The sequence below is a fragment of the Leptopilina boulardi genome, unplaced genomic scaffold, assembly GCF_019393585.1.
Source record: "Leptopilina boulardi isolate dan_hultmark-lab unplaced genomic scaffold, ZJU_Lbou_2.1 LbouV2_327, whole genome shotgun sequence".
Taxonomy (NCBI): Eukaryota; Metazoa; Arthropoda; class Insecta; order Hymenoptera; family Figitidae; genus Leptopilina; species Leptopilina boulardi.
Window position 1 is genome coordinate 3,272,917 of NW_026137893.1, and position 24,950 is coordinate 3,297,866.

The 24,950-nt window shown below is 32.0% G+C and overlaps 1 protein-coding gene across 3 annotated transcripts in view; it reads right to left on the bottom strand.

The window, feature by feature from the left end:
- Positions 1-24,950, bottom strand: part of LOC127284870 (uncharacterized) — a 431,539-nt gene that overhangs the window by 46,616 nt on the left and 359,973 nt on the right. For all 3 annotated transcript variants that reach the window (XM_051310567.1, XM_051310568.1, XM_051310569.1), the window contains one exon: positions 9,615-9,875. In XM_051310567.1, the coding sequence (XP_051166524.1) occupies positions 9,615-9,875 (261 nt within the window). The remainder of the gene's footprint in view (positions 1-9,614; positions 9,876-24,950) is intronic.

Sequence of the window (24,950 nt, forward strand, 5' to 3'; positions counted from 1 at the left end):
TAAATTGAAAAAAATTATTATTTGCATATAACTATTGTTATAACTGACAATATTAATTTTAAGTAAGATAAATTTTAATATTTAATTCAAAAATTTTTTTTTAAATTTAATATTAATTATTTCTAAATTAAAATAAAATTCTAAATAAAAAATATTTTTATATTTAGAAAATAAAAATTATTCATCATCTAGTATGAAAATACTTTCATTTAGTGGACATTATTAATATATATATAAAAGGGTCTTCATATAGAATATTTGCTTTGGACGCTATTTAAATATTTATTGTCGACTTTGACATGAATTATAATTTATAAATTAATTAATATAATTAATTATATGAATGATGTAAATTCATATGCTATATAATATGAGCTATTCGAATTTAACGAATGTCAAATTAGAAATAACTGTGGGGCATTTGAACAATTCGCTACTTTGTTAATTATTCTAAATGTTGTAGTATGCTTCGTGTTTATTTAGAAATTTGGTATTCACATAGGGCGGATAAACTTTCCTTCGTCTAGTAGTACTCGATATAAGTTCAATCCCCCTGAGGCTCAATGAATATTAATGTGAGATAGTCTTTAAATTTTTTCTTTTTCGTTTTCTTCTTTCTCGCTATAAATTCTATGTCATTTTTTTTATATACCTTGTCTCCAATATTAAAAGGGACATTTTTTTCGTTAAATTTTTTTTTTTATTAAATTCAATTTTTCCCAAATGTTTTTTTAAATATATTTTTAATTTTCTTTTATTCTTTTATTCTTTTAATTTATATTTATTTTTTTATATTTGTTATTCTTTTAATTTATAATTATTTTTTTATATTTGTTATTATTTTATTATTATTTATTTTTTTATATTGTAATTTATTAATTTAAAATTAATGAATTTTTTTCCTTAGCAAAAGAATTAAAGTCGTACAAAAATCATAATTTGGAGTTGATAAAAAAAACCCACTCCAAAAAAAAAGAAGGGAATCTTACCCTCAATTATCTCGACAATTAGAAATAATTAGAGCAAACTCTACCCTCCCCCCCCGCGGTGCTTAAAATCTCATTTTATGGTAACTTTTTTATTGGTAAAGGTGGCACACTCTCATGAGGGTCATTAGTAAATTGTTAAATGGAGCTTGAATGAAGTATTATTTTTCTTCTCACTGAATGTGTGTTTTGCATTCTTAATTTTTTCTATTTTGGTCTACTGCTACAAGTTGAAAATTTATATATATATATAGAAGGCAGGAAATGAAAGAACATCGTTTCCAATCTCAAATCCGAATGGGAAATATGGAAATGAAGTCAAGATTGTCAATATTTTATCAACTTTATATAAAAAAAAGTATATGTATCGATAATAAATTTGTTTTAATTTTTTTATTTTTACATTTTTAAAAATTATATTTTTCTACATTTTTTTTGTTTATATTTTTTTAATCCTTAGAAATTAGATTTCCAATTTTATTTTTCAAATTTATTATTTTTGCTTTCCAAATTTTATTACAAAATTACCATGTTTAGTTGAATTGTTATCTTTTTGAATTAAATATAGTTGAGTAAATTTATTTTTAGAGTAATCATTCTACGTTTGAACGATCGCAGCTTTAGCTTGTTATAAAAATTTAAATTTTTATATAAACAATAAATTTGGATTATATTTTTTTCGTACATATTACTCTAACCTTAAAAGACTTTCGATTATTATCTATTCAAGAAGCAAAAAAAGGTGTTGTAGATGCAGCTTAATAGTGAATTTTATATCGAAAAACAGATAGGGATGGGTAGGTAACATACTTGATGTATGTTATATGGATTTGTTACGGTAACTACCGCACCCTGTACTAGTGCAAATTTAGTAATTTTATAGTAACTTTATTTTTACTATAAATGTTGGTCCCCACTCGCCATTTGTCATAATTCTCGTCAACTACCGCACCCTGCTCTAGTGAAAATTTAGTAATTTTATAGTAACTTTTAATTTCCCTCAACTACCGCACCCTGCTCTAGTAAAAATTTAGTAACTTTTAATTTTAACAATAAAGTCACTAAATTTTTACTAGAGCAGGGTGCGGTAGTTGAAGAGAATTATGACACAAAAGGCGAGTAGGGATTTTGGCGAGTGGGGACAATGGAAACCAAAATTTATTGTCAAAAATTAAATGTTACTATAAAGTCACTAAATTTTCACTAAAGCAGGGTGCGGTAGTTGACCATGAAAAAAAATCAAAACAATTGAAAATAAAGAAAAGTTCGAAAGAAAAACAAAAATGGTAACAAAAAAATAAAATATAATTGAAAAATAAAAAGAAATACAAAAATAGAAACAAAAAAATGAAACTATTAGCTAATAATTTTTTAATACTCTAAAAACAATGAATCCTAACCTTAAAATCAATACAAATGTTGATTATTAATATTATTCAAAAACAATTGAAAATAAAAAATATATATAAATAAAAAGTAGAGTAAAAATTGACATTAGCAAAGAAATCCATTAACTCAAAGGAGAAGAAATGTAAAGAAATAGAAGAAGGTGGATATTTTGAAATCTTAATTCAAGTGGAAAAAGCAACGTTTTTGTAGAATGAACGAAGCTCTCGATAAATCTCGAAACTCAGTTTCTCTCTCTCTCTCTTTCTCTGCTATCTTGGGTTCACCAATCACGATGATTCCTGAGAGTATTTTGCGGCAGTCTGAAGGTACGTTTCGAGGGCCAGCACAGAGCACTCTGTAACTTCGAGTAAAGATCTCATACATATTAATGTGGAATCGATCGATTCTCTCATCCTCTCTCTCTCTCTTTCTCATACAGTTTCCAACCTCCTACTTCTTGCTCTGTTTAGGAACATCGACGTTTCGGTGCATAAGCTCTTCACCGTCCACAGTGGTTATTATGCCATTAACGTAATGAAGTTAGGTGCAGAAATGGTGAGAGGGCGCTAAGCGAGAGCCCCCGAGAGGACGTATACTGAACATGGAAAAGAGATAGTCGAGTGTGTGAGAGAGTGAGAGAGAATGGGAAGGAGGTAAAAGGTTAGCTAAACCTACCGTGGCGAATACAGGCGACGTGTACTCGCAACGTTTAATTAATGCTGTTGGATAGCTGCTCGGCTTCCCTGCTCTTCTTTCCCATCCACCTTCAATTTAAACCCTCAGGAAAATTTATCCAAAACGAGACATGAATTGCAACTCAATTTCTTCTCCACTAGTGCGCGCTTATATTATATGGCTTCCAAACTTTGTTTACACTTTCATTTTGTTATTTAAAAAAAAAAAAAATTATATTTTTAATTTTAATAAAGTTTTAGAATTTGTGAACTATAAAATTTTTTTTTTTAGGTCATAGAAATTGTGAATATTAGAGGTACATTCAATTGCATAAATGCATATGCGATAAAGTAATAAAATTATTGTAAAAGTGTCACGACTTTTTTAAAATGTCATCAAACCGAATGGTTGGTATCCAATATCCCCACTCGCCATTTGTCATAATTCTCGTCAACTACCGCACCCTGCTCTTGTAAAAATTTGGTAACTTTTAATTTTAACAAGAAAGTCACTAAAATATTACTAGAGCAGGGTGCGGTAGTTGACGAGAATTATGACAAATGGCGACAATGAATACCAACCAAAAGAACAGAATTAAGCTGTGTCACTTCATCCAGATATTTTGAGTTCGAGTATGACGTCAGATAGCTGGAGGGAAAATAAACAGACGACACAATATTATTCTTATGGGGAAAAATAAGCTTTTATCAATTTTTACTCATATTTTAAACATGGAAGACGGTTGTTGACATATAATGAAAATAAAATGTGTGTTGATAATTAACTTTGTTATATATTTGCTTCAATTGAATTGGTAGATTTTTTGAATTCGTGACTAAATATAAATTTTGAGGTTAGGGGTGTTTGTTTACTAAGCTAGTTTTACAATTTAACAGCATTATTAAATATTCAGTAGGCATGTTATTAAAAAAAAAGATATATTTTAAGTGGGAATTACCTTAGCAGTAAAAGATTTCGTCAGTAAACAAACACCCATAACCTAAAAAGTTATATATTTAATTACAAATTCAGAGATTTCACCAAATGCAATTGGATTAAATACATTAATTACATTAATTTAATTAACATAACACTATTTATTTTTACTTCATGTCAACAAGCGTTTTCCATTTTCAAATTATGAGTAAAATTAATAAAACTGGAAACATTTTAAGAATAACATTGTGTCGTTTGTTTGTTTTCCCTCCAGCTATCTGACGTCACATCTAGAATCGATTCTAACGTCACAAGTGACACAGCCTTATGTATACAATTAAGTGCATAGATTGTGGTTTTTTTTTTTTTTTTTTTGATTAAACTAAATCCAAATTATTGTTAACTGATTACTGATTGTTTTTTTAATATAAATCCTGTATTACACCACAATTGCATAAATACTGTCCTTCCGGTTTGACGACATTTGGAAAAGTCGTGACACCTCTATAATAATTTTATTAGTTTATGATGTATGTGTATATGTTATTAACCATTTCACTCGAGGCGTTCCAAAAAAAAGAAAATTAAAAATAATATTAAAAATTAAAAATTTAAAAAAATATCATTGTCATTCTGTTTAGGAATAGGTCGACCAAAATTCGAGGCAATGTTCGGTTGCTCAGCGCAAGTTGGAATACTTTCTATTGAACTTCGGCAAAGTGAAATTAATAATAGGTATAAACAAAGAGAAAGATATTGATTGATATTGAAATTCCAAATTTGAAATTGCCTGATCCCGGTCATAATAATAATTAAAAAATGACGAAATACTAGTATTTTTTATATTTTAATTAATAATCACTCACAGAAAAAAAGGTGGGTAAAAAGTTGTATAGATAGAGGATAAAAGTCATTAGGATACAGGGTAAAGGATAAATTTGTGATGGATAAAAATGTTACTAAAATATTACTAGAAAAATGGATGTCATATTTGAGTAAACTGTCTAATTTTAATAAAAAAATATTAGTAATTTTACACTAAACTTATTAAATCCACAAATTTTATATAAATAAGTAATTGCACGTGGAAATATTTTGCCTATAATTATTGTCTATTAATAAAAATATCTTTGACTAATACAACTGACAGCTGACGACAGTACGTAAATAATTAGAACTGGGAAATTACAACTCAACGTCTGTATTGTTGCACGAAAGCAGAGTTGGGTAGTAACTGAATTTTTTGTGCATATTAGACTGTGTCAGTTCATCGAGATATTTCGAGTTCAAGATATGACGTCAGAGGCCTGGAGTGTGGAGTGTGCACTTTAAAACCCATATGCGCAAGTAAAAAAAAACTTAAGGGATTTTGAGAAAAGTGGGGGGAAAGAGCCCCAAAAAATTTTTTTTAAATACTTTATATCAGAGTGGTTTTTTATGTATTTTTGTGCGCTGAACACGATCCCGGGTTCCAAAATGGCCTAAAACGACAGGATTTTGAGAAAAGTGGGGGTAAAAAAATAAAAAAACACGTTTTTAGGGTGAAAAAAATTTTTTTTGGTGCCCTTTACCCCCACTTTTCTAAAAATCCCTTAAATTTTTTTTGACATGCGCATATGGTTCTTAAAGTGCACGCTTTAAGCTTTAATTTAAGACCTAGTAGAAGTTTCTAGCACGTCAGGTAAAGGAGAAAAAAATTCTTGAAAACCCCCAAAAACACGGTTTTTGGGCTCTTTAACCCCCCCTTTTCTCAAAATTCTGACGTGCTGGGCCATTTTGGGACACGGGATCGTGTTCAGCGCACAAAATTACATAGGGAACGACTTCAATATCAAAAATAAAAAAACCATGCAGGCCTGTGTTATCAACACACATTTTAATTTTATTATATGTCAACAAGCGTTTTTCGTGTTTAAAGTATGAATAAAATTGATGAAAGTGGAAACAAATTTTCTTCCACGTAAGAATAACATTGTGTCGTCTGTTTATTGTCCCTCCAGACCTCTGACGTCATATCTTGAACTCGAAATATCTCGATGAACTGACACAGTCTAATATGCACAAAAAATTCAGTTACTACCCAACTCTGCTTTCGTGCAACAATACAGACGTTGAGTTGTAATTTCCCAGTTCTTATTATTTACGCACTGTCGTCAGCTGTCAGTTGTATTAGTCAAAGATATTTTTATCCATAGACAATAATTTTAGGAAAAATATTTCCACGTGCAATTACTTATTTATATAAAATTTGTGGATTTAATAAGTTAAGTGTAAAATTACTAATATTTTTATTAAAATTAGACAGTTTACTCAAATATGACATCCATTTTTCTAGTAATATTTTAGTAACATTTTTATTCATCACAAATTTATCCTTTACCCTGTATCATAACGACTTTTATCATCTATCTTTACAACTTTTTACCCACCTTTTTTTCTGTGATATGTCTGGACTAAGCTTGTTGCATTTTTTGAAGTCATGCCGCTCTCTCTAATTTTTTTTCTCTTTCCCTTTTTCTGTCTTTTTAGAGTAGGTCAGTACAATTTTAGTTGTAAAAATGAATTGAAATACGCAAAGAAAAGCAATGAAGTTCAGAGAGGCAAACTTGGACAGCGCGGGCGTCACATTCAGGAATGAATGACGACGTTTGTGCCAGAAAAGAGATTTTATTATGAGACGCGACTACAAGGAGGTGTTTCCGGGTCGGTATGGTACACTATTTGAAATGGTTCTTGTTGTTGGTTGCTTGGATCTCTCTCTCTCTCTCTCTCTCTCTCTCTCTCTCTCTCTCTCTCTCTCTCTCTCTCTCTCTCTCTTTCCAACAGAAGACTAGAATAAGGGGTGGGGAGGGTATTGAAAGTACTCTTGAGTTTACCGTGCTGGAAATGGTCTGGTATATATACAGTATAATGGGAAAGGCAACAGATGTGAACGTGTAGGTAGTAGTAGTATAGTAGTTTCGCGATGAAACTATCGTCGTGTCTAACCGAGGGGATGAGAGAGAGAGAGGGGGGGAGGTGGTATATGGATAAAGGGGTGAGAGGAAGTGGATACTTGCTCGCGACCAATGACATAAACTTACGGATAGTGTAAACGACTATAACACAAGATCGTATTCTGGACCCCGAGTGTTTGTTACTTCTATGATAACGACCGGCCGTAATTCTTATTTCCATACTTGTATTCATATGAAATTGCGTATTGTTTCCTGAAACTCTTGACTGTTACGTATATATATATATATATATACATATTTCCGGTATTCTATACTATACTCTACGCTCACTTATTGTACCCGACATCGAGGCTTCCTGCATTCAATTTGCCGGCTTTTGTTCAACCATAAGAAGGATTCAGGTCGTCCCATTGATTTTTACCCTTTTCGTTTATATATACTATATTCTCTTTGCTGTATACCCCGTTCTGAGAATGAGAAAATTAGAAACAAATTGATCTTCAAGGATTTTACGACTTTGTTTTATTTGAAATTGGAAAACTTTTCTTGTTTTAATTTGTCCAGTATTAAAATAGAAGTAATGTGTATTTTTAAACAAGAAGATTGCTTTAATTTTTTGTCTTGATATAGGACAATTATTTTTTTTTTTTATCAAAGCGAATTGATCTTAATTAAATTCGACGATTATTATTATTTCACTTTTTTTGGGGCGGAATTTTCAAAATTACCAATGTAAAGAACATATTGTAGAATAGCCTTGAGAAATTTTGGCTGAGTAAAATATGATTGGTTTTCATTGTCCCCACTCGTAATTTTTCATAATTCTCGTCAACTATCGCACCCTGCTCTATAGTGAAAATTTAGTAACTTTATAGTAAATTAATTTTTACTATAAAGTCCCTAAATCCTGCTCTAGTAAAAATTTAGTGACTTTATCGTAAAAATTAAGTTACTATAAAGTTACTAAATATTCACTAGAGCAGGATGCGGTAGTTGACGAGAATTATGAGAAATCGACTTTTCAAAATCTTATTTTTCACGATATGACGTTAGTTAACGTTAAATTCGAATAAAACGAACGTTTAGGATTTTTTATTAGCCAAAAGTGAGATCTCATTAGAGAGAGAGAGAGAGAGAGAGAAAAAAAAGAGAGAAACTCTGATCGTCAGTGTAAGCCATTTTCTAGAGGAGCCATTAAGGTCTCTCTCGTAACGAAGTAGTAGCCGGTCGATTTCAAACGACTCTTTGAATTTAGCTGATGGAAAATCCACAAGTTTAGCGTTCGTGATGTGTGCCACCCCCCCCCCTCTCTCTCTCTTTCTCTCTCTTTAGGATTATAGACCCTTGACTGATGAGAGCGTATGATTTGCTAATTGCCCGCGTTTCCTTGCATCCATCCGTTTCTTTTTGAGACGTCAGGTTCCATTTTATAATTTTGACCGTTTTATCTGTGAAGTTTTGCAGAAAGGCAAAAGAAAATGATATATTTTTTTTTTTTTTTTAAATGCTGAATATCAGTGAAAAAGAGATTTGTGTCCTTTGAGCAATTTCTTCTCGGTCAGTAATTTCACCATTTTTTTTTCTAGATATTTTGTCATCCTCCTATTCTTAATTTATAAAAAATGTGTTCGTTTAGATAATTTCTTTTGAAATGCAATATTTTTTAGTTCTTGATTTAGTTATCTGATTAATTTTTTCTGTTCAATAATTTTTAACTGTTGTAAAAAAAAAATTCTTTTACTGTTTTTTTTACATTTTTTGTTGTGGCTACTGATCAGACGCAATCGTAATTGGCCGTATTCAGTGAAGCTGACGTTCGACGCTCTTCTCTAATAAAGCGGTAACCGCGCGCGTGGATGTATTGTGCGGACCGCATCTCATTGTGGTACAATTGAAAATGGCGAAGGCAAAGGAATCGATAACTATCCAATTCTGATGCTTCATTACATGATCTTTGGTTAAAGAATTTATTGCAAAAAAAAAAGCTTTTTTTTCCTACTTCATTAAATTTAAATGGGAAAAATAAATTCTAATAATTTTTTTTTTCAAGTCTTAACTCTAATTATCAAAAAAATAGCGAAAATATTAAAAAAAATACTATTTTTATTCTAAAATCGATATAAAAATAAAAAAAAAAGAGAAGATCATTAATTTATTAAATCTTCAATTGAATAAATGTTACTCTTTGAGGAATGTTACTTTGACCCATCATGAAAACGTGATTTGATTAAGGTAACTCTGTGCAATTTGGACAGAAAACGACACGAGAGTCGTTGAGAAAGTTTTTGAGAAAAGGATTTTCCAAGCTTGAGAAAAGATGATCAGACTTGATAAAATGGGATAAAGAACCTTTTGCCTTTCATCAAAGTTGATTAGTTTCTGCACTTCAGCTGATTTAGAAAGACGGAGAGACCACCACACCCCTCCATCCTTCCTCAGGGTTAATTGAGAAAGATATATCAAGAAAAGGGTCCCAGATAATATTCACATTCAATGTTTGTATAAGGTAGTAGTAGTACTAGAGTGTGAGTTTTCAATTACAAGAAATTCTAATGATAAAACTTGATATTTCAAAGAAGATATATATATATATACGTTTAAGGGAGAGAAAACTATAATTTAGAATGATAAAGGTCATTATTATATATTTGGAATGTGAAAGCACTCTTACCTGATGATTCCATACCTTGGGTTTAGGACTTCCACTTCCAGATGAAGATATCGTTCCAGGTGAATTATTCGATTTAACAGATGATTTATTGTTTTTTTGATTTGCCCCATTACCATTTGAAGAAGTTGAATTATGCTGTTGACTTGGCGAATGTTGTTGAGCTTGTTGTTGCTGTTGTTGAGTTTGTTGCATAATTTGTTGAATAAGCTCAAGTTGTTGTTTTGTGAGGCCATCGTTATTAGCACCAGGAGCTGTTGCACTCTGCAATAACAAGAAAAAAGAAACTTTTTGTTAATATATATATATATATTTACGAAATTTAGGCGCAATACATTTTTGAAATGGGCGTTGTTATTTTTAGACACTCCCCTTTTTGAGGCGGATATTAAATTAATATTTACATGGGCGTGGTTAATTTAGATAGTCCTCTTTTTGAGACAGATACTTAGTTAAAATTGTAGATGGGCGTGATTTATTTTAGACACTTCCCCTTTGAGGCGGATACGAAAATAATATTCTATAAAGGCGTGGTTAACTTTAGACACTTCTATTTTGATTCGACTGAGTAAAGTAATTTTATACAGGGGTGTGGTTAATTTCAGACACGCCCCTTTTTAAGGCGTATACTTAATTAATTATCTACATGGGCGTAGTTATTTTTAGACACACCCCTTTTTGAAGTTGGATACTCAATATTCAAAATGGGCGTGGTATATTTAAGACACTCCCCTTTTGAGGCGGATACGATAATAATATTCTGCATATGCGTAATTAACTTTAGACACTCCCATTTTGATTCTACCAACTGAACTAATTTTATATAGGGGTGTGGTTAATTTCAGACACTTCCTTTATTAAGGCGGATACTAAATTAATATTCTACGTGGGCGTGGTTTTTTTAGACACTCCTATTTTGATTCAATTGGCTGTATTAGTGTTATAAAGGGGTGTGATTATTTTTTAGAAACTCCTCCTTTGAGGCGGATACTCAATTATTATTCTACATGGGCGTGGCTTTTTTTAGACGGATACGTAATTTTGAGGCGGATACGTAATTAATATTATAAATGAGCGTGGTTAATATTAGGCACTCCCCCTTTTGAGATAGACGCTCAATTAATGCTACAGGGCGTGGCTAATTTTAGACACGCCTACTTTGAAGAAAAATAATTTATGCCTATTTTTTCGAATCTTATAGCTTGAAATAAAATTTTTTTTATAATTTTTTTGAAATTTAATGCACAATCATTTTCAACACAATATATGTTGGCATAAATCCATTTATTATTATCGAAATATGAGGTGAATGTGAAAATTTCCATGAATTTGATTGTGAGTTCTTGAAAATAAATGTACAGGTACTAATTTCTCTCTCTCTCTCTCTCTCTCTCTCTCTATCTGCGTTTGTTGGCACAATAAAATATGGTTACGCATTTTCCACCTGTGCACCATGTTCACACGCACTGTGTGTATTTTACAGTTCAGTGAATCCCAGCTTTATCCACGTCATTGTGAAAGTTATTGGGTGCAATTTTTTTTTAATCGAGACACCTCAATGTGTACACTGTTTGTACAAATTGAGAGAAAAAGAGATGTTGAAAAGATTTTTTTTCTAAATTAAAAAAAATTTCTTTTAATATGATTAAAAAATACATTTTTCCAGTTTGGAATTTTAATTTTTATAAAAATTAGTTATTTTGAAAGAAAAACTCTGGTTATATTTATTTTTATTTGTTTATCGAATTATTTTTTTCATTAAATTATATATTCATTACATAACTATATTATTAAGCATGTTTTTTTTCACGATAACTCGGAAATTTACTGAAAAAAAAAAAAAAAAAAAAAAAAAAATTGGTGCGTGAGTGAGGGCTAAAACAGAGATCGGACAACAGGAACGCAAGCACGTTGCAAATAATTAGATCGTAAAACGTTGAGGTAATCAGTTTTATGTTCCCGATATAACGATTATCTCTGGAAAGTTCGATGTGTGTTCTGGGCGTTACAACGGATTGAACTGCAGATTAAAATTGGATTTGTTAATTACAACTGGGAATGCGGTACATATAGATATATATATATATAGTTGGGTCATGCCAATCCAAATCATGGCTTATTAAAACTTTAATTTCTCTATTTCAACGCAATTTAAACTATATTTATCAAATCCTAAAAATAAATTTCAAAAAAGAAAATTTACATAAGTTTTTTTTTTTTAATGAAAAAAATTTCCGTTACATTCATTCTCTTCACATATATATATATAGTCCCAAATATAAAGAGACTGCACTTTTCTTTGGACGACTGATCTATTTTCGATCAAAAGCATTTCGATTCTCATTTTCTAAAGTTTGACTTTATCTTCACCAACGAATTTCGAACAAATCGCTTCTTCAATCGATCCTCCAAAGCGAATCTGTTTGATTTCGTCGTACCGTCCGCTTTATTCCGAACGTTTCTACAGAGAAGAAGAGACTCTCTTGTATTTACGGAAGCAAGAGGATTCCAAAAGGGAAAACGTATGTTTTATTTATACGATTCCTTACGAATTGCCAGCACACACACACACATACATACATAAATTATTCTACCTCCCCTTCCTAAAGAAAACACATTTACGAATCATTATCAGGAACAGAAAAAGGTTTTAAGACTGTAAAAAAAAAGTTTCAGAAAAGAATTCTATTGTAAAATAGTCACTTCGAAAGATTTATTGTACTCAGGTTTTTTTTAAATTAGTAGTTAAAAGGCTACGTCCATTAATTTCCCCTTAATCTCCAAAATGGGTGTGGCCAATTTTTTACACACCCCACTTGAAAAAAATACTTGATGTCTAGGCGTGGTCAACTTAGCTTCATCCTTTTTTGACTATTACTTAGTATGTAGGCGTGGTTAATTTAGTAACGCCTTATTTAAGTTGGATTCTTTATATGTATGCGTGTCAATTTAGTCACGCCCTACTTAGGGTGGACACTAGATATATAGGCGTGGTGAGGTTAGACCACCCAATATAGTGAGGATAATTTGTATGTAGGCGGAGCCAACTTAGTCCCGCCCTAATTAAGGCGGATACTTTGTATATAGGCGTGGTCAAATTAGTCACACCATATTCTGGGTGGATACTTTCTATGTAGGGCGGAGACTTGTTATGTAGGCGTAGCCAATTTAGTTACGTTCTATTCAAATTGGATACTTTGTAGGCGTGTTTATTTAGTCACGCCCTATTTAAGGCGGATATTTGGTATATAAGGCGTGGTCAATTTAGTCACGCCATATTTAAGGTGGACACTTTTTATGTAGGAGTGGCCAATTTCGTCAGGCCTTACTTAGGATAGACACTTTATATAAAGGCGTGGTTAATTTAGTTACACCCTATATTTAGGGTGGATACATTGTATGTAAGCGTAGCCAATTTAGTCACTCCCTAATTAAGGCGGATACTTTGTATATAGGCGTGATCAATTTAGTCACGCCATATTTAAGGTGGACACTTTTTATGTAGGAGTGGCCAATTTCGTCAGGCCTTACTTAGGATAGACACTTTATATAAAGGCGTGGTTAATTTAGTTACACCCTATTTAGGGTGGATACATCGTATGTAGGCGTAGCCAATTTAGTCACGCCCTAATTAAGGCGGATACTTTGTATATAGGCGTGGTCAAATTTGTCACGCCCTATTCTGAGTGGATGCTTTGTAGGAGTGTTTATTTAGTCACGTTCTACTTAGGATGGAGACTTGGTATATAGGCGTGGTCAATTTAGTCACGCCTTGTTTAGGATGGATACTTGATATGAAGGCGTGATGTACGATGAGTTATCAATGAGGGGGCGTGTTTAATTTCACATACGCCTTCTTTTCAAGCGGATACATTATCAATAACTATAATGGGCGTGGTTAATTTTAGTTTTAATCAATTTTTATCACTACTATATATTGTTTACGTAATAATTTTTGTTTTTATTCTAATTTTTAAACAGATTCGTAGTTTTTAAGTGAAAAAATAATTTGATTTATTAAAAAAATTTTGCGATGGGAATAGTGTGATAGAATAAAAAGAAAATCTTAGCTTGAATATAATTTTTATTTTTTTTTTTGCATGGCTAAATTAATTGAAGCAGATTATCGTAAAGGATATGAAAACTTGAGTAGTTTTGTTTTCATTTTAGTATTATTATTTTTCCACTTTCTTTCTTTTTTTTTTTTTTTTTTGTTTGATCATGCTTTGAACTCTTTCGCCACCTCGGAACTTTACGCGAAGAAAGTTTTGAAGGGTTCTTATACTTTTAATTCGCTTAGGTTTGCGCACGTTAGACTGGCACTGGCTTTAGCTTATTACTATAGAGAAAAGCAGGTGGTAAGATCTTTCTCTCACTCTCCATCTCTCTCTCTCTCTCTCTCTTTCTTTCTTTCTCTCATTTTCTTAGGGCACGTCAATTTTCATTTAAAAGTTTATTCACCCCTTACCTTGCTTTCTTTTTCACTGTTAGCTATCTATAACAACGTTGCTTCTCATCTTATTTATTTGTATGAAAAAGTCCCTTCTTGGTAAGTTACACTGTGCGGGTGTAATATTTATCCACTGTGTAACTTGACGCTCTTTTTTTTTTTTTTTTTTTTTTATTTTGAAATAAATACCTACTTTAAAGTTTGTTTTCATTTTTTGTTGCTATTTAATATAATTTTTGTTAGTGTTATAAAAAGTTAATAATTGTTTTGAAAATTGTAAATTATGAAATTAATTATACGGTAATAGAGAGAGGGGAGGTTTTATGACTTAAATAAATAATTCATTAAAATTTATACTGCTTATGCGTTCAGTTCCATTGATTATACATTTATATACCTTGAACGTAAATTATCAGATGAACTTATACCAACACATTTTACGCGAAGCATAATTATAGCTAAAATAGTTAATACATTTGCATTTACATGTCAGCGAAAATTCCAATTTCCGTCGCGCGCGCGGTTGCCATTCATTTCCATTTATTGGCATTCACTTGTTAATGAAAACGAATGGCGACGAACTTTTATTAACGATTTAATTACTTTAAAAAAAAAAAAAAAAAAATTCTCCCTCTCTCTCTCTCACTTTCTAGATATATGCAATTTTATTCTGTATTTATAAATAGAATTTTCATATTCTATTAAATTAATAATAATCAAAAATTTCAATTTTAATAAAATATTTTTAAAAAAATTTAAAAAAAATTTTTTCTATCAATTTTTGTTGTAAATAAAATTTTAAAGAAATTTATAATCGTTTGCCACAAATTGAGCGCACAAGAGGCAGAAATTCGATAACTAGCTGGAGTAGTGTGACCTAATCGAGTAGTTACACTAGAAAGTTTACGAACGACGGTCGATTATTATAGAGGCGATATTGCAATTAAACTGCGTGTGTTGGTCTCAAGTTTAATCGTAGCTTTCTCATTTACAAAACTTTGTATATACTCTCGATAAGAGCTTTTGATTTTATTTTCAAGTATATTTAAACATACCCTAGCTTCAGCCCTTCTTTTTTTTTGGTTGCAAAAATAAAGTTCCAATTTTATTTTCAATTGCGAAATAGAAAATTATATTTTATTAAGAATTCGAGAAAAAAGGTCACCGCACATGTTTACTCTCTCTCTCTCTCTCTGGTAGTGACACTTGATTGAGTATTTCTCGTAACGAATTTCCATTAATGCCACCAATCGAAATTGCCACCTCTGCTTTATTAAACGCTACAAAAAAAATATATATATATATATACTCAGGTATAAAAGTTCGATAACTGACGTGACATTTTTAGCGAGTACAGAGAAAAAAAAGTTTAATTAAAGGAATTAAAAATATAATTATTTACAAATAAAAAATTTATTCCCAATTAAATAAAAGACAAAAATATATTTATATTTTTTAACATTGATAATAAATAATTTTTTTTTTCATTGGCAATTGTAAAATTAATACATATCACATATGTAGTACAACTTAAAAGTGAAATTTCAATTGATATTTATTGTTTAATTGCTTATATTGTAGTGATATTTAAAATGGTGAACAAATTCTAATCTTTGAAATAATGAAAGAGCGCGTGTCGGGGTGTCATTAATCAAATAACCATCTCTTTGGTCCTGCATCCTAGTTGCACAAATCAAACTCGGTTGATCGAAACCTGCTTCAGTTACAAATCAAAGTCAGAGCTTCATTAGAGGGTGCATGTAGACAAAAGCGACGAGAAATAGACAGCTACATAGAGAGAGTGAGAGATAGAGACCAGAGGATGAAATCTCTGGTGGTATTAGGTTTAACTGGTACAACTATCAGTAAAACTAGTACTGGCCGGTACTATCAATAGAGAGAGAGAGAGAGAGACAAGGTCGATCAGTAACATGAAATTAGGAGAAATCTGCACATTCGTGTCTCTCTCATCCCATTGGTAATGTAGTCTATTCAATGCACATAGCTAATCTAAAATCAAAATATGATATTCCCAATATTGATAATCAATATTTAGTAAATAGGTGTAAAAAAATTCTTCCATTTGCTGAATTTTTATGATTTTATTTATAACGAAAAAAAACCTCTTAAATTAACAATTATATCTACGATTAATTATATCAGTTAAGAAAAACTTTCAAAAATAATAGTCGTTGTAAAAAAAAAACCACGCCCATTAATATTCAATGTGGGTGTGGTCAAATTTTTCAACGCCTTTTTAAAGGCGAAAACTTTCTTGATGTGGGTGTGGTCAATTTTTGACATACCCTTTTTAGAGTGGATACTTTGTATGAAGGTGTGTCACTTTAATTAGGGCGGATACTTGATATATAGACGTAGCCAATTTAGTCACGCTCAATTTAGGGAGGGTACTTGGTATGTGGGCGTAACTAATTTAGACATCCTATTTAGGGCGGATACTTCGTATGTAGCCGTAGCCAATTTAGTCACGCTCAATTTAGGGCGGATAATTGGGATGTAGGCGTGGTTAATTTAGTCACTCTCTATTTAGGGAGGGAACATGGTATGTAGGAAATTGTTAATTTAGTCACTCCCTATTTAGGGAGGGTACTTGGCTTGTGGGCGTGGGTAATTTAGTCACGCCCTATTTAGGGAGGATACTTCGTATGTGGGAGTATCCAATTTAGTCACGCCCTACTTAGGGTGGACACTTATGATATATAGGCGTGGTCAATTTAGACATCCTATTTAGGGCGGCTACTTCGTATGTAGCCGTAGCCAATTTAGTCACACCCTATTTAAGGCGGATACTTGGTGTATAGGCGTAGTCAATATAGTCACGTCCTATTTAGGGAGGGTACTTGTTATGTGAGCGTAGACAATTTAGTCCAATTTATTCACGCCCTATGTAGGGCGTATACTTGGGATGTAGGAGTGATTAATTCAGTCACGCTCTATTTATGTGGACTCTTGTTATGTAGGTGTTGTCAATTTAGTCACACCCTATTCAGGATGGATATTTGACATGTAGGCGTGGTCTGTTTAGTCACGCCCAATTCAGGATGAATGTTTGGAATGGAGGCGTGGTTTATGAGTAATTACCAATGTGAGGCGTGTTTAATTTTGAATACGCCCCTTTTAAGGTAGGTACTTTGTTAAACGTATTTTTAAAGTTTAAACTTTAATCTGATAGAAATTATTAAAATTCGATTTGTCCCTTTGACATTGGATATTCTATGATATTCCAAATTCCTTGGGAATTTGATTAAAGTCGACTGTCAATATAATATCGTAAAAAAGAATCTAGGGAAATAGTATCAAAGAAGCATTCAACCATACCAATTCAAACTCATTTCTTGTAATAAACCCTAAAGCCATCCCTTCGCAGTAAATATATATATATATATATATATATATGTATGTATGTACATATTTCTGTAGAATAGCTATAGATTCCATAAAATGAAAGCAAAGCAGTAAATCGACTTTTTTTCGGATGGGCAACGTATATATCCAGAGAGAGAGAGAGAGAGAAATGATGGGATGGCAAAACGAGAATACGTTATATACGGATTTGAATTCGAAGATTTTCCTTGGTGAGTTTTATGGACCATCGCTCTCGTATGTACCCATCCTCTTTCTCCACGTGTGTAGAAGAGGTGAGAAGGGGTCGCTAAGCGAGGGTGACATCCAGAAATATAATATGTTACTCAGTTGCCATCGAAACAGCGTGTCTAGCCATCTACTGGGTGATATTATATAATTTATAGGGTAGTATCCTCCGTTTCAGTTATGGCGATCCACCACCCTTTACCATATATATATTTCCCTGGCTCTCGACTATGTTTTCGATGTTACCTGGACCCCCCAGGGTTATTGCCAATATATATATATATATAGCGATTTCAGGTTTTATTACGCGAGTGCATGCGCGCAATCGACTACTGATGTTGTTCCAAACTCTGTTTGGATTCGTTTTATACGCGTGTCCACGTTATCCACATCCAAATATAGGGAGAGAGAGAGAGAGAGCCGAATCATGCACGAGAGCACAATCCAGAGATTCCGATCTCTAATTAGCTGTATATCAAATGAACGCATTTGCTTTACTGCAGAAACGTGACCTACGACGCAAGAGTAGATTATTTCTCCAGATTTGATTCTCTCAACTTCTAAAACGATTTCTTGTCTTTCGATTATTTGAATTTTTTTTTTTTTATACGAAGAATTAATTCTCAAAATATGTAGTTTACTATTGGAATTATTTGTCATTACTCAAAATATGATATAAAAAGAAAATAGGCTAATTCTAATACGACGATTTAGTTCACCGACGCCACCGCCAGGCGGCGCATCGAATCTCGTTTCTTTCATCATTTGTTCTTCGAAATATAGATATAAAATTTTTTTTTAAATTACAATTAATATAGTTTTCATAATATTACATTTAGAATTAATTTTGAAACACATTGAGAAAATTTATAATCCTTTTGACATATATCCCTGGTATGATAAAATTTGGAACAAAGGTTGTTTAAAATTTATTAGAATCTATATATATATATATATATATATGGTCCAAATAATATTATCGAACTCTCGAGTCGTTTTTCAGAAAGCTGATTATTTTCCCCTCCCCCCCCCCCTAGCACACCCCTCTGGAACCAGAGAACTTCTGTGTCTGCCCTTTATCCGATTACTCGGGTCAGTCGAGTTTTCGTTGCGATTAATATAAACGCTTGTGCTGATTTTCCTCGCTTCGTTGAATTCTCGACGCATTCAGCGTTAGAGAGAAAGCAGCTTTAAATATATATATATAAATTTACTTTTTTCTTATATTCTAATTTTTAAATATATTTTCCGTTTAAAATTCGTTGAATCAGGGAATAGCACAAAAAGAATTTTTTTTTAAAGAGAAAGTATTATAAACATTAATGGACTATTTAAAACATCGGGAATAAATAAATGCAAAATTTTATTAACACAGTTTGAAATTTTCTATATATATATAGAAGTGATTGATAATTTATGCAGAAAGCGTGCAAATTGAATAAGGTTGTGTATGATCGATTGAGCATGGATATTATTCGAAGCGTGACGCCCAATTTTGAATACATTTCTACCTTTGTCGAATGTATATATATATATATATATATATACATAAACTAAATTCAAGGAAAATTGAAAATTATACTAGTTAAAGGGCTAAAGAATAATTTCACATTCAGGTTTTGAATTTTCTCAAATATCATATGGATATCCGAGGCTGATTTCATAATTGTAAGTGCCAGTTTCCTCGAATGTGAAATTTATCTATTTTACCTTTTAAATTGACGATTAAATATTGGTTTAAAAGCAATTGTTAAATAAAGATCATACAATACGTATCATTTGAGAGAAATTCAATTTGAACAGGGGGGAAAATTTTTTTTAGTTGTAATTATACGTTAAAATGGGTCTCTCTTTGAAATTAAATTCTTCATTTAACTACATTTGAAATTAATCAAATTTGTATAAATTACATAGAGCTGCATTCAAAAGCTTCAGGCAATAAAATGACCGAATATATATTGAAATAATTTTATAGTAAAAAAGAAAAACATATAAAGAATAATTCCGCAAATATTTATTTAAAATCACATGTATAATTTCTATAAAATCCAAAACAATGATTTTGTTTCCATTTCATATACTATATATGAAATATTCAAAAACTTAAATAATAATTTTTAGTTGTAGTAAAAAAAAAGTTTTATACAGAAGAAGCTGTCTCTGGAGGGTATATATATATATATCTTTGCAGTTGTGTCTTTTTATATATATGTATATATATAAAAAAGAACGAGGAAATCAAGTAAAGAAGATTCATGTAAAGGGAAAAAGAGAGACCGATCCAAGTCAAGAGAAAAAGAGGATAAGAGAGAACTCCTTCTGAAAGAAAATGATACGTCTTGAATCTTCTCTCTAATCGGATCCACTTTCCAAGAGCTTAGGATCAAGTCGCTTTTTTTTTTGCCTTTTAAGAGATGGACATCAATTTCTGTTTGTGGACAATCAACATAATTCTCCCCCTCACAATTATATTCCCATCCAATTACAACTCTCTTATTATTCTGTAAATAAAAAAAAATATTCCATACCCTCCCAAGTATTAATTCATAAAATACAGGAAATTAAATATTAAAAAATCTATTTTTCCTTTTTTATTATTGACAAGTGTCGAATTTCCGTTCTACTGATGGATCATATATATATATATATATATATATATATAGAGGAAAGTTTAATCAAACGCATTCCACCTTGGTTTAAAGTCTCGACCTGTTATCGACAGCTCGTCGTGTCGTCGATGCTCAGTCGTTGCATTTTGGAATATGATATTATATACAGTAAAACCTCTCTAGCTCGAACTAACTTTTTACTTCGAGGCCAAAGTATTTTGCGCTACATCCTATATATATATATACAGACGAGGAGGAAAAAGAAGAAAGTAGGAACAAAAAAGAATTGAGAGGAAAAAAAAATATTTCAAGGAGATTGAAAGTTTCAACTTTCTGCTGAACGGAACACGATGATGACGTCATCCGCTGAAAGGTCGTTTCAGAACTCTCTCTCTCTTTTTCTTGGGTTGTGTGAGAGAAGCTTCCGTTTTTCTTCCAACTACAGAGAGACTTCCTCTTGAATTCTCTCCTACCTACTACGTACCTTTCCGCGTATCTAACATCAATTTCGTTTCACCTGGAAAATCCGCTGTAATCTCTTCGAATACTGAAAGCAGATATTTGTCCGCAAACTCGAGGGCACAACATTCTCCTTCTCTCTAACCACTCGGCTATCAAATTCAACAATCATTTTCTTATTTTCTCTCGAAAAAAAGGAGAAATAGACATTTTAATAAGAAAACAAGTTTTAAAAATGTAATTTTATTAATAAATAACGTTAGTCATCTTTGTAGATGGAGAACAATTTCGCTACACCATCTAGCGGTAGCGTCGGTGAACTACGTCGTGCTGCCACCATGTGCAAAAGAAAGAATTTATCTTGTTATTCAAGTTTACAGAAAAAAGGACCTATTTAAATTGAGATATACCGTAAATTAATAAAAAAAGGATTTCGCTACGCCATCTAGCGGAGGCGTCGGTAAACTAATTCGCGACTGATATGCTTGAAACAATCACTTGTTCTGCCAAAAGTAGAATTAATCTTTTTCTTCAACGATACAGAAAAAAAGGACAATTTCAAACTGGAATACACCACAATAATATAAAGATAAATTTCGCTACGCCATCTACCGGAAGCGTCGGTGAACTAATCGCGAGCGTACTGGCATCTTGTGTCAAAAGTTAAATTTAACTTGTTTTTCAGGGTTATGTAAAAGAGGTCCTATTTCAACTGAAATACACAGTAAACGACTAAAGATGGATTTTACTACGCCATCTAGCGAAGGCGTCGGTAAACTAATTCGCGACTGATACGCCACCACCCACCAAAAGTTGAATTTATCTCCTTTTCCAAAGTTACAGAAAAAAGAACCTAAAATTCAAACTGAAATACACCATAAACCACTTAAGAAAGATTTCGCCACGCCATCTAGCGGAGGCGTCAGTGAACTAATTGTCATCAAAACGTCGTTATTACTCAACATTCTCATTTACTTAATTTTTCCCGCAAACAAAAGGAAAAAGCAATATTTAACCAGGCGAATAAAAGAAACCACTGTAACTGAACAGTTCGCCATCTGGTGGTGGCGTCATTGAACTAATCGAGATCGACAGGAAGCCATTTGTTAAAAATCGAATTCACATCGTTTCACTTGGCAACAAAAAAAAAATTTGAAAAGTCAAACTGTAAAACAATAAAAAATTAAAAAATAAATGTTGATGCGTCACCTAGCGGTAGCGTCAGTTAACTATTCCTAATCAAAAAGAAGCTACTTCAAAATAGTCAAATTTACTATAGTTTTTAACGGAATCAAAATAAAATACGAAAGCAAAACAAACAACTAGAAATATTTTCGAAGCACCATCTAGCGATAGCGTCAGTTAACTAATTCTAACTGAAAAGCAAAAATCCCATATAAGTCGAAGTTATCGTAGTTTTTGCAGCAAAAAAATAAGAAATACGAAAATTCAAACTGTTGAACAAAGTAAACTAGAAGTAATTATCGACGCGCCATCAAGTGTTAGCGTCAGTACACTAATCTAACCTAAAGCTCACTATTCTCAATTGTCAAATTTAACAAGTTTTTACAAAAATTAAAATTAAATTTTAACCAGGCACATAAAAAAAACGTAAATTTTGATGCCCCGCCTAGCGGTAGCGTCAGTGAACTATTATTGTCATACTATCAATATACGTTACTAAAATATATTTATTTTAACTTTTTAATTAGCTAGTACCTCATTTTTTTTTACTTTATCTTTATTTCCATTAGTTTCAAGCAATTTATTTAAATTCCTTTTTCTTCGAAAGTAAATATCCTGTTCGTTTGTCTAGATGTTAATTTAAAAAGTTTTATGAGACTTAAATTAAAATTGCCCCGCGCCATCACAAGGCTAAATGTACTCGGTCCAAGATCGAAATGTTCTTTTTGTGTAACTCTTGTGTTTAATTACCGTAAAACCTCGTGCCATCTCGTGTAGATTCAAAGAAAAAAATATATTCTGCATCTCTAAATAAAAAAAAAAGTAAATCTCACTGATCAGAAGGAGAGGACTTTTGTTGCCCCTTTCCTCTCTCTCTCTCTCTCTCTCGTCTTATTCGAGCACTAACATTGTAAATACACACACACACAAGCTCAAGCCAACGTAATTTGCAAACTTTGACTTCCTTGAATTCACGGCACAGGCTGAGGCTGTGCTCCTTGTAATCGTATTCCTCCTTGTTGTTGAAGTCCTCTAGTAAAACGGTGTACTTTTAGTTGAAGTTTCTAACCTCGGATTTGATCTCTATCATGCGAGGGTGCGCGCACTTCTCTAGGAAGTAAAGTGCATGCAATCCAGTACACATTTCCTCTCTCTCTATCTCTCTCTAAATCCATGGGATTCATGTTTCAGAGTGTACTCCAGGATCTGTTTACGACCTGAAATTGACCTCTATATTCACATCTCCATTTTCCAAAAAGGACCGATCCAGTCTCTCTCTCTCTCTCACACACACTCTTCAAGGCGATTCAACTAAGTGATAATCAAAACTTCCAAGGTTCGCTTAGATTTAAATCGGTATTCACCCGAATAAGAAATAGCACGACTTTTTTGCTCTTAAACTCCCACATCTTTTATTCTCCATTCCCTTATCTCTCTATCGTTGAATCGATCAGAAAAAAAATCTCGAAATAAGGAAAAAGAAAGTTTTCCTCTGGGAATATATATATATAGTTTCAAAGGAAAAAAAAATTGTGCTTTTAAAAAAAAATGTTAAAGAAATAAATCAAAAATAATTAGAATTAGTTTTACCTCATTCAATTTGATTTAAGACAAAATTTGTTCAGCGCAAAAAATCATTTGGATATTTTTGTTTTTTGTCTAAATATTCCAGCGCCACCTGGCGGTAGCGTTGGTAAACTAATTAACCATTAAAACTAGTTAGTCCAATATTAATAAATAATTCTGAATAATAATAATTTTTTATAATTTCAATTATCGCTAGAACTGGTAAAAAATGAATTAATTGAAAATATTTTTTCCTTTAAGAGCAATTAAGTAACTAAAAAGCCTAATGAAAGGAAGCTTAATATGCTTTTAAGGGTTTTTGAGGGATTCTTTTCTTCCTTTTTTTTATAAGGTTGAGTGAAACACCATAAATCTGTAGAGTGTGGTCTCGTCTGAAAAGTTTTCATAGCTCAAGTTTCCCTTTCCACATTTCCGTCTCATTACGAAGTTCCTGGTCATCAAATTTTATTAACCCCACTTCAAGGCTCGCCTTACTTCTAACTCAATATCGTAGATTCGTAGTTCCGTTTTAACTGCCCTCTCCTTTGCCTTTCAACTCTTAAACGCGAAACCCTAACCAGGGAAAATTTCATCTCTCTCTCTCTCTCTCTCTTGGGCTTTGGCAAACGTATGCTTCATGTTCTCATTGGTGAACCTCGGCGTTTCTGAAAACGACTATAATTCTCTGCTTTTACGGCACAGAACTAATTTCCAAGGCGTTTTCCTTCTCCTTTACTCTCTCTTGTATGCTTTTATCGACAATCTTGACCATTGGGATTTTGCCCTTTTGGTCAGAGTCAATAACGAAGAAAAGCTCTCATATATGTCAGAGGAACATTGTAGTACAAAACTAGAAAAGTTGATATTACATTGTTTGCTTGAAATCACATTCAATGGTCATTTTGAACGGTTGTAAAAAATTTGACATATGGCGCCACTTTTAGTTATGAAAAAGTGGAACAATTTTCAGTGACACAAATTATAAAAATTGTTTTTGTTCTCTATATTCTATAAACGGTTTAAAAGCACAAATATTTCTCAAACTACTACGAATAGTTACCCCACGCGTTCGCCAGGTGGCACCACTTCAACTTAGAATAAAATAAATCCTATTTAAATGTGGTACAAAGTACTATCAATTAATGAATACTGTTTATGTGTAAAAATTTTAGGGAACATTTTTAACGTTATGGAATAGTTAACCCACGTCTTCGACAGATGGCGCTACTTTGAACTAGGTAACAATAAATAATTGTCAGCGATAAATATGATTAAAGGAAGTATTTTTTGTTAATTACTTTGTGTATATTTTAGAAACGCTTCAAGGACGTTTGGAAAGTAAATATATTTTTGAATTTAGTGAATAGTTAACCCACGCGTTCACCAGATGGCGACACTTCAATTTAGAATAAAGCAAACCCTATTTAAAGGTGATACAAATGAGTGCTATCAATTTAT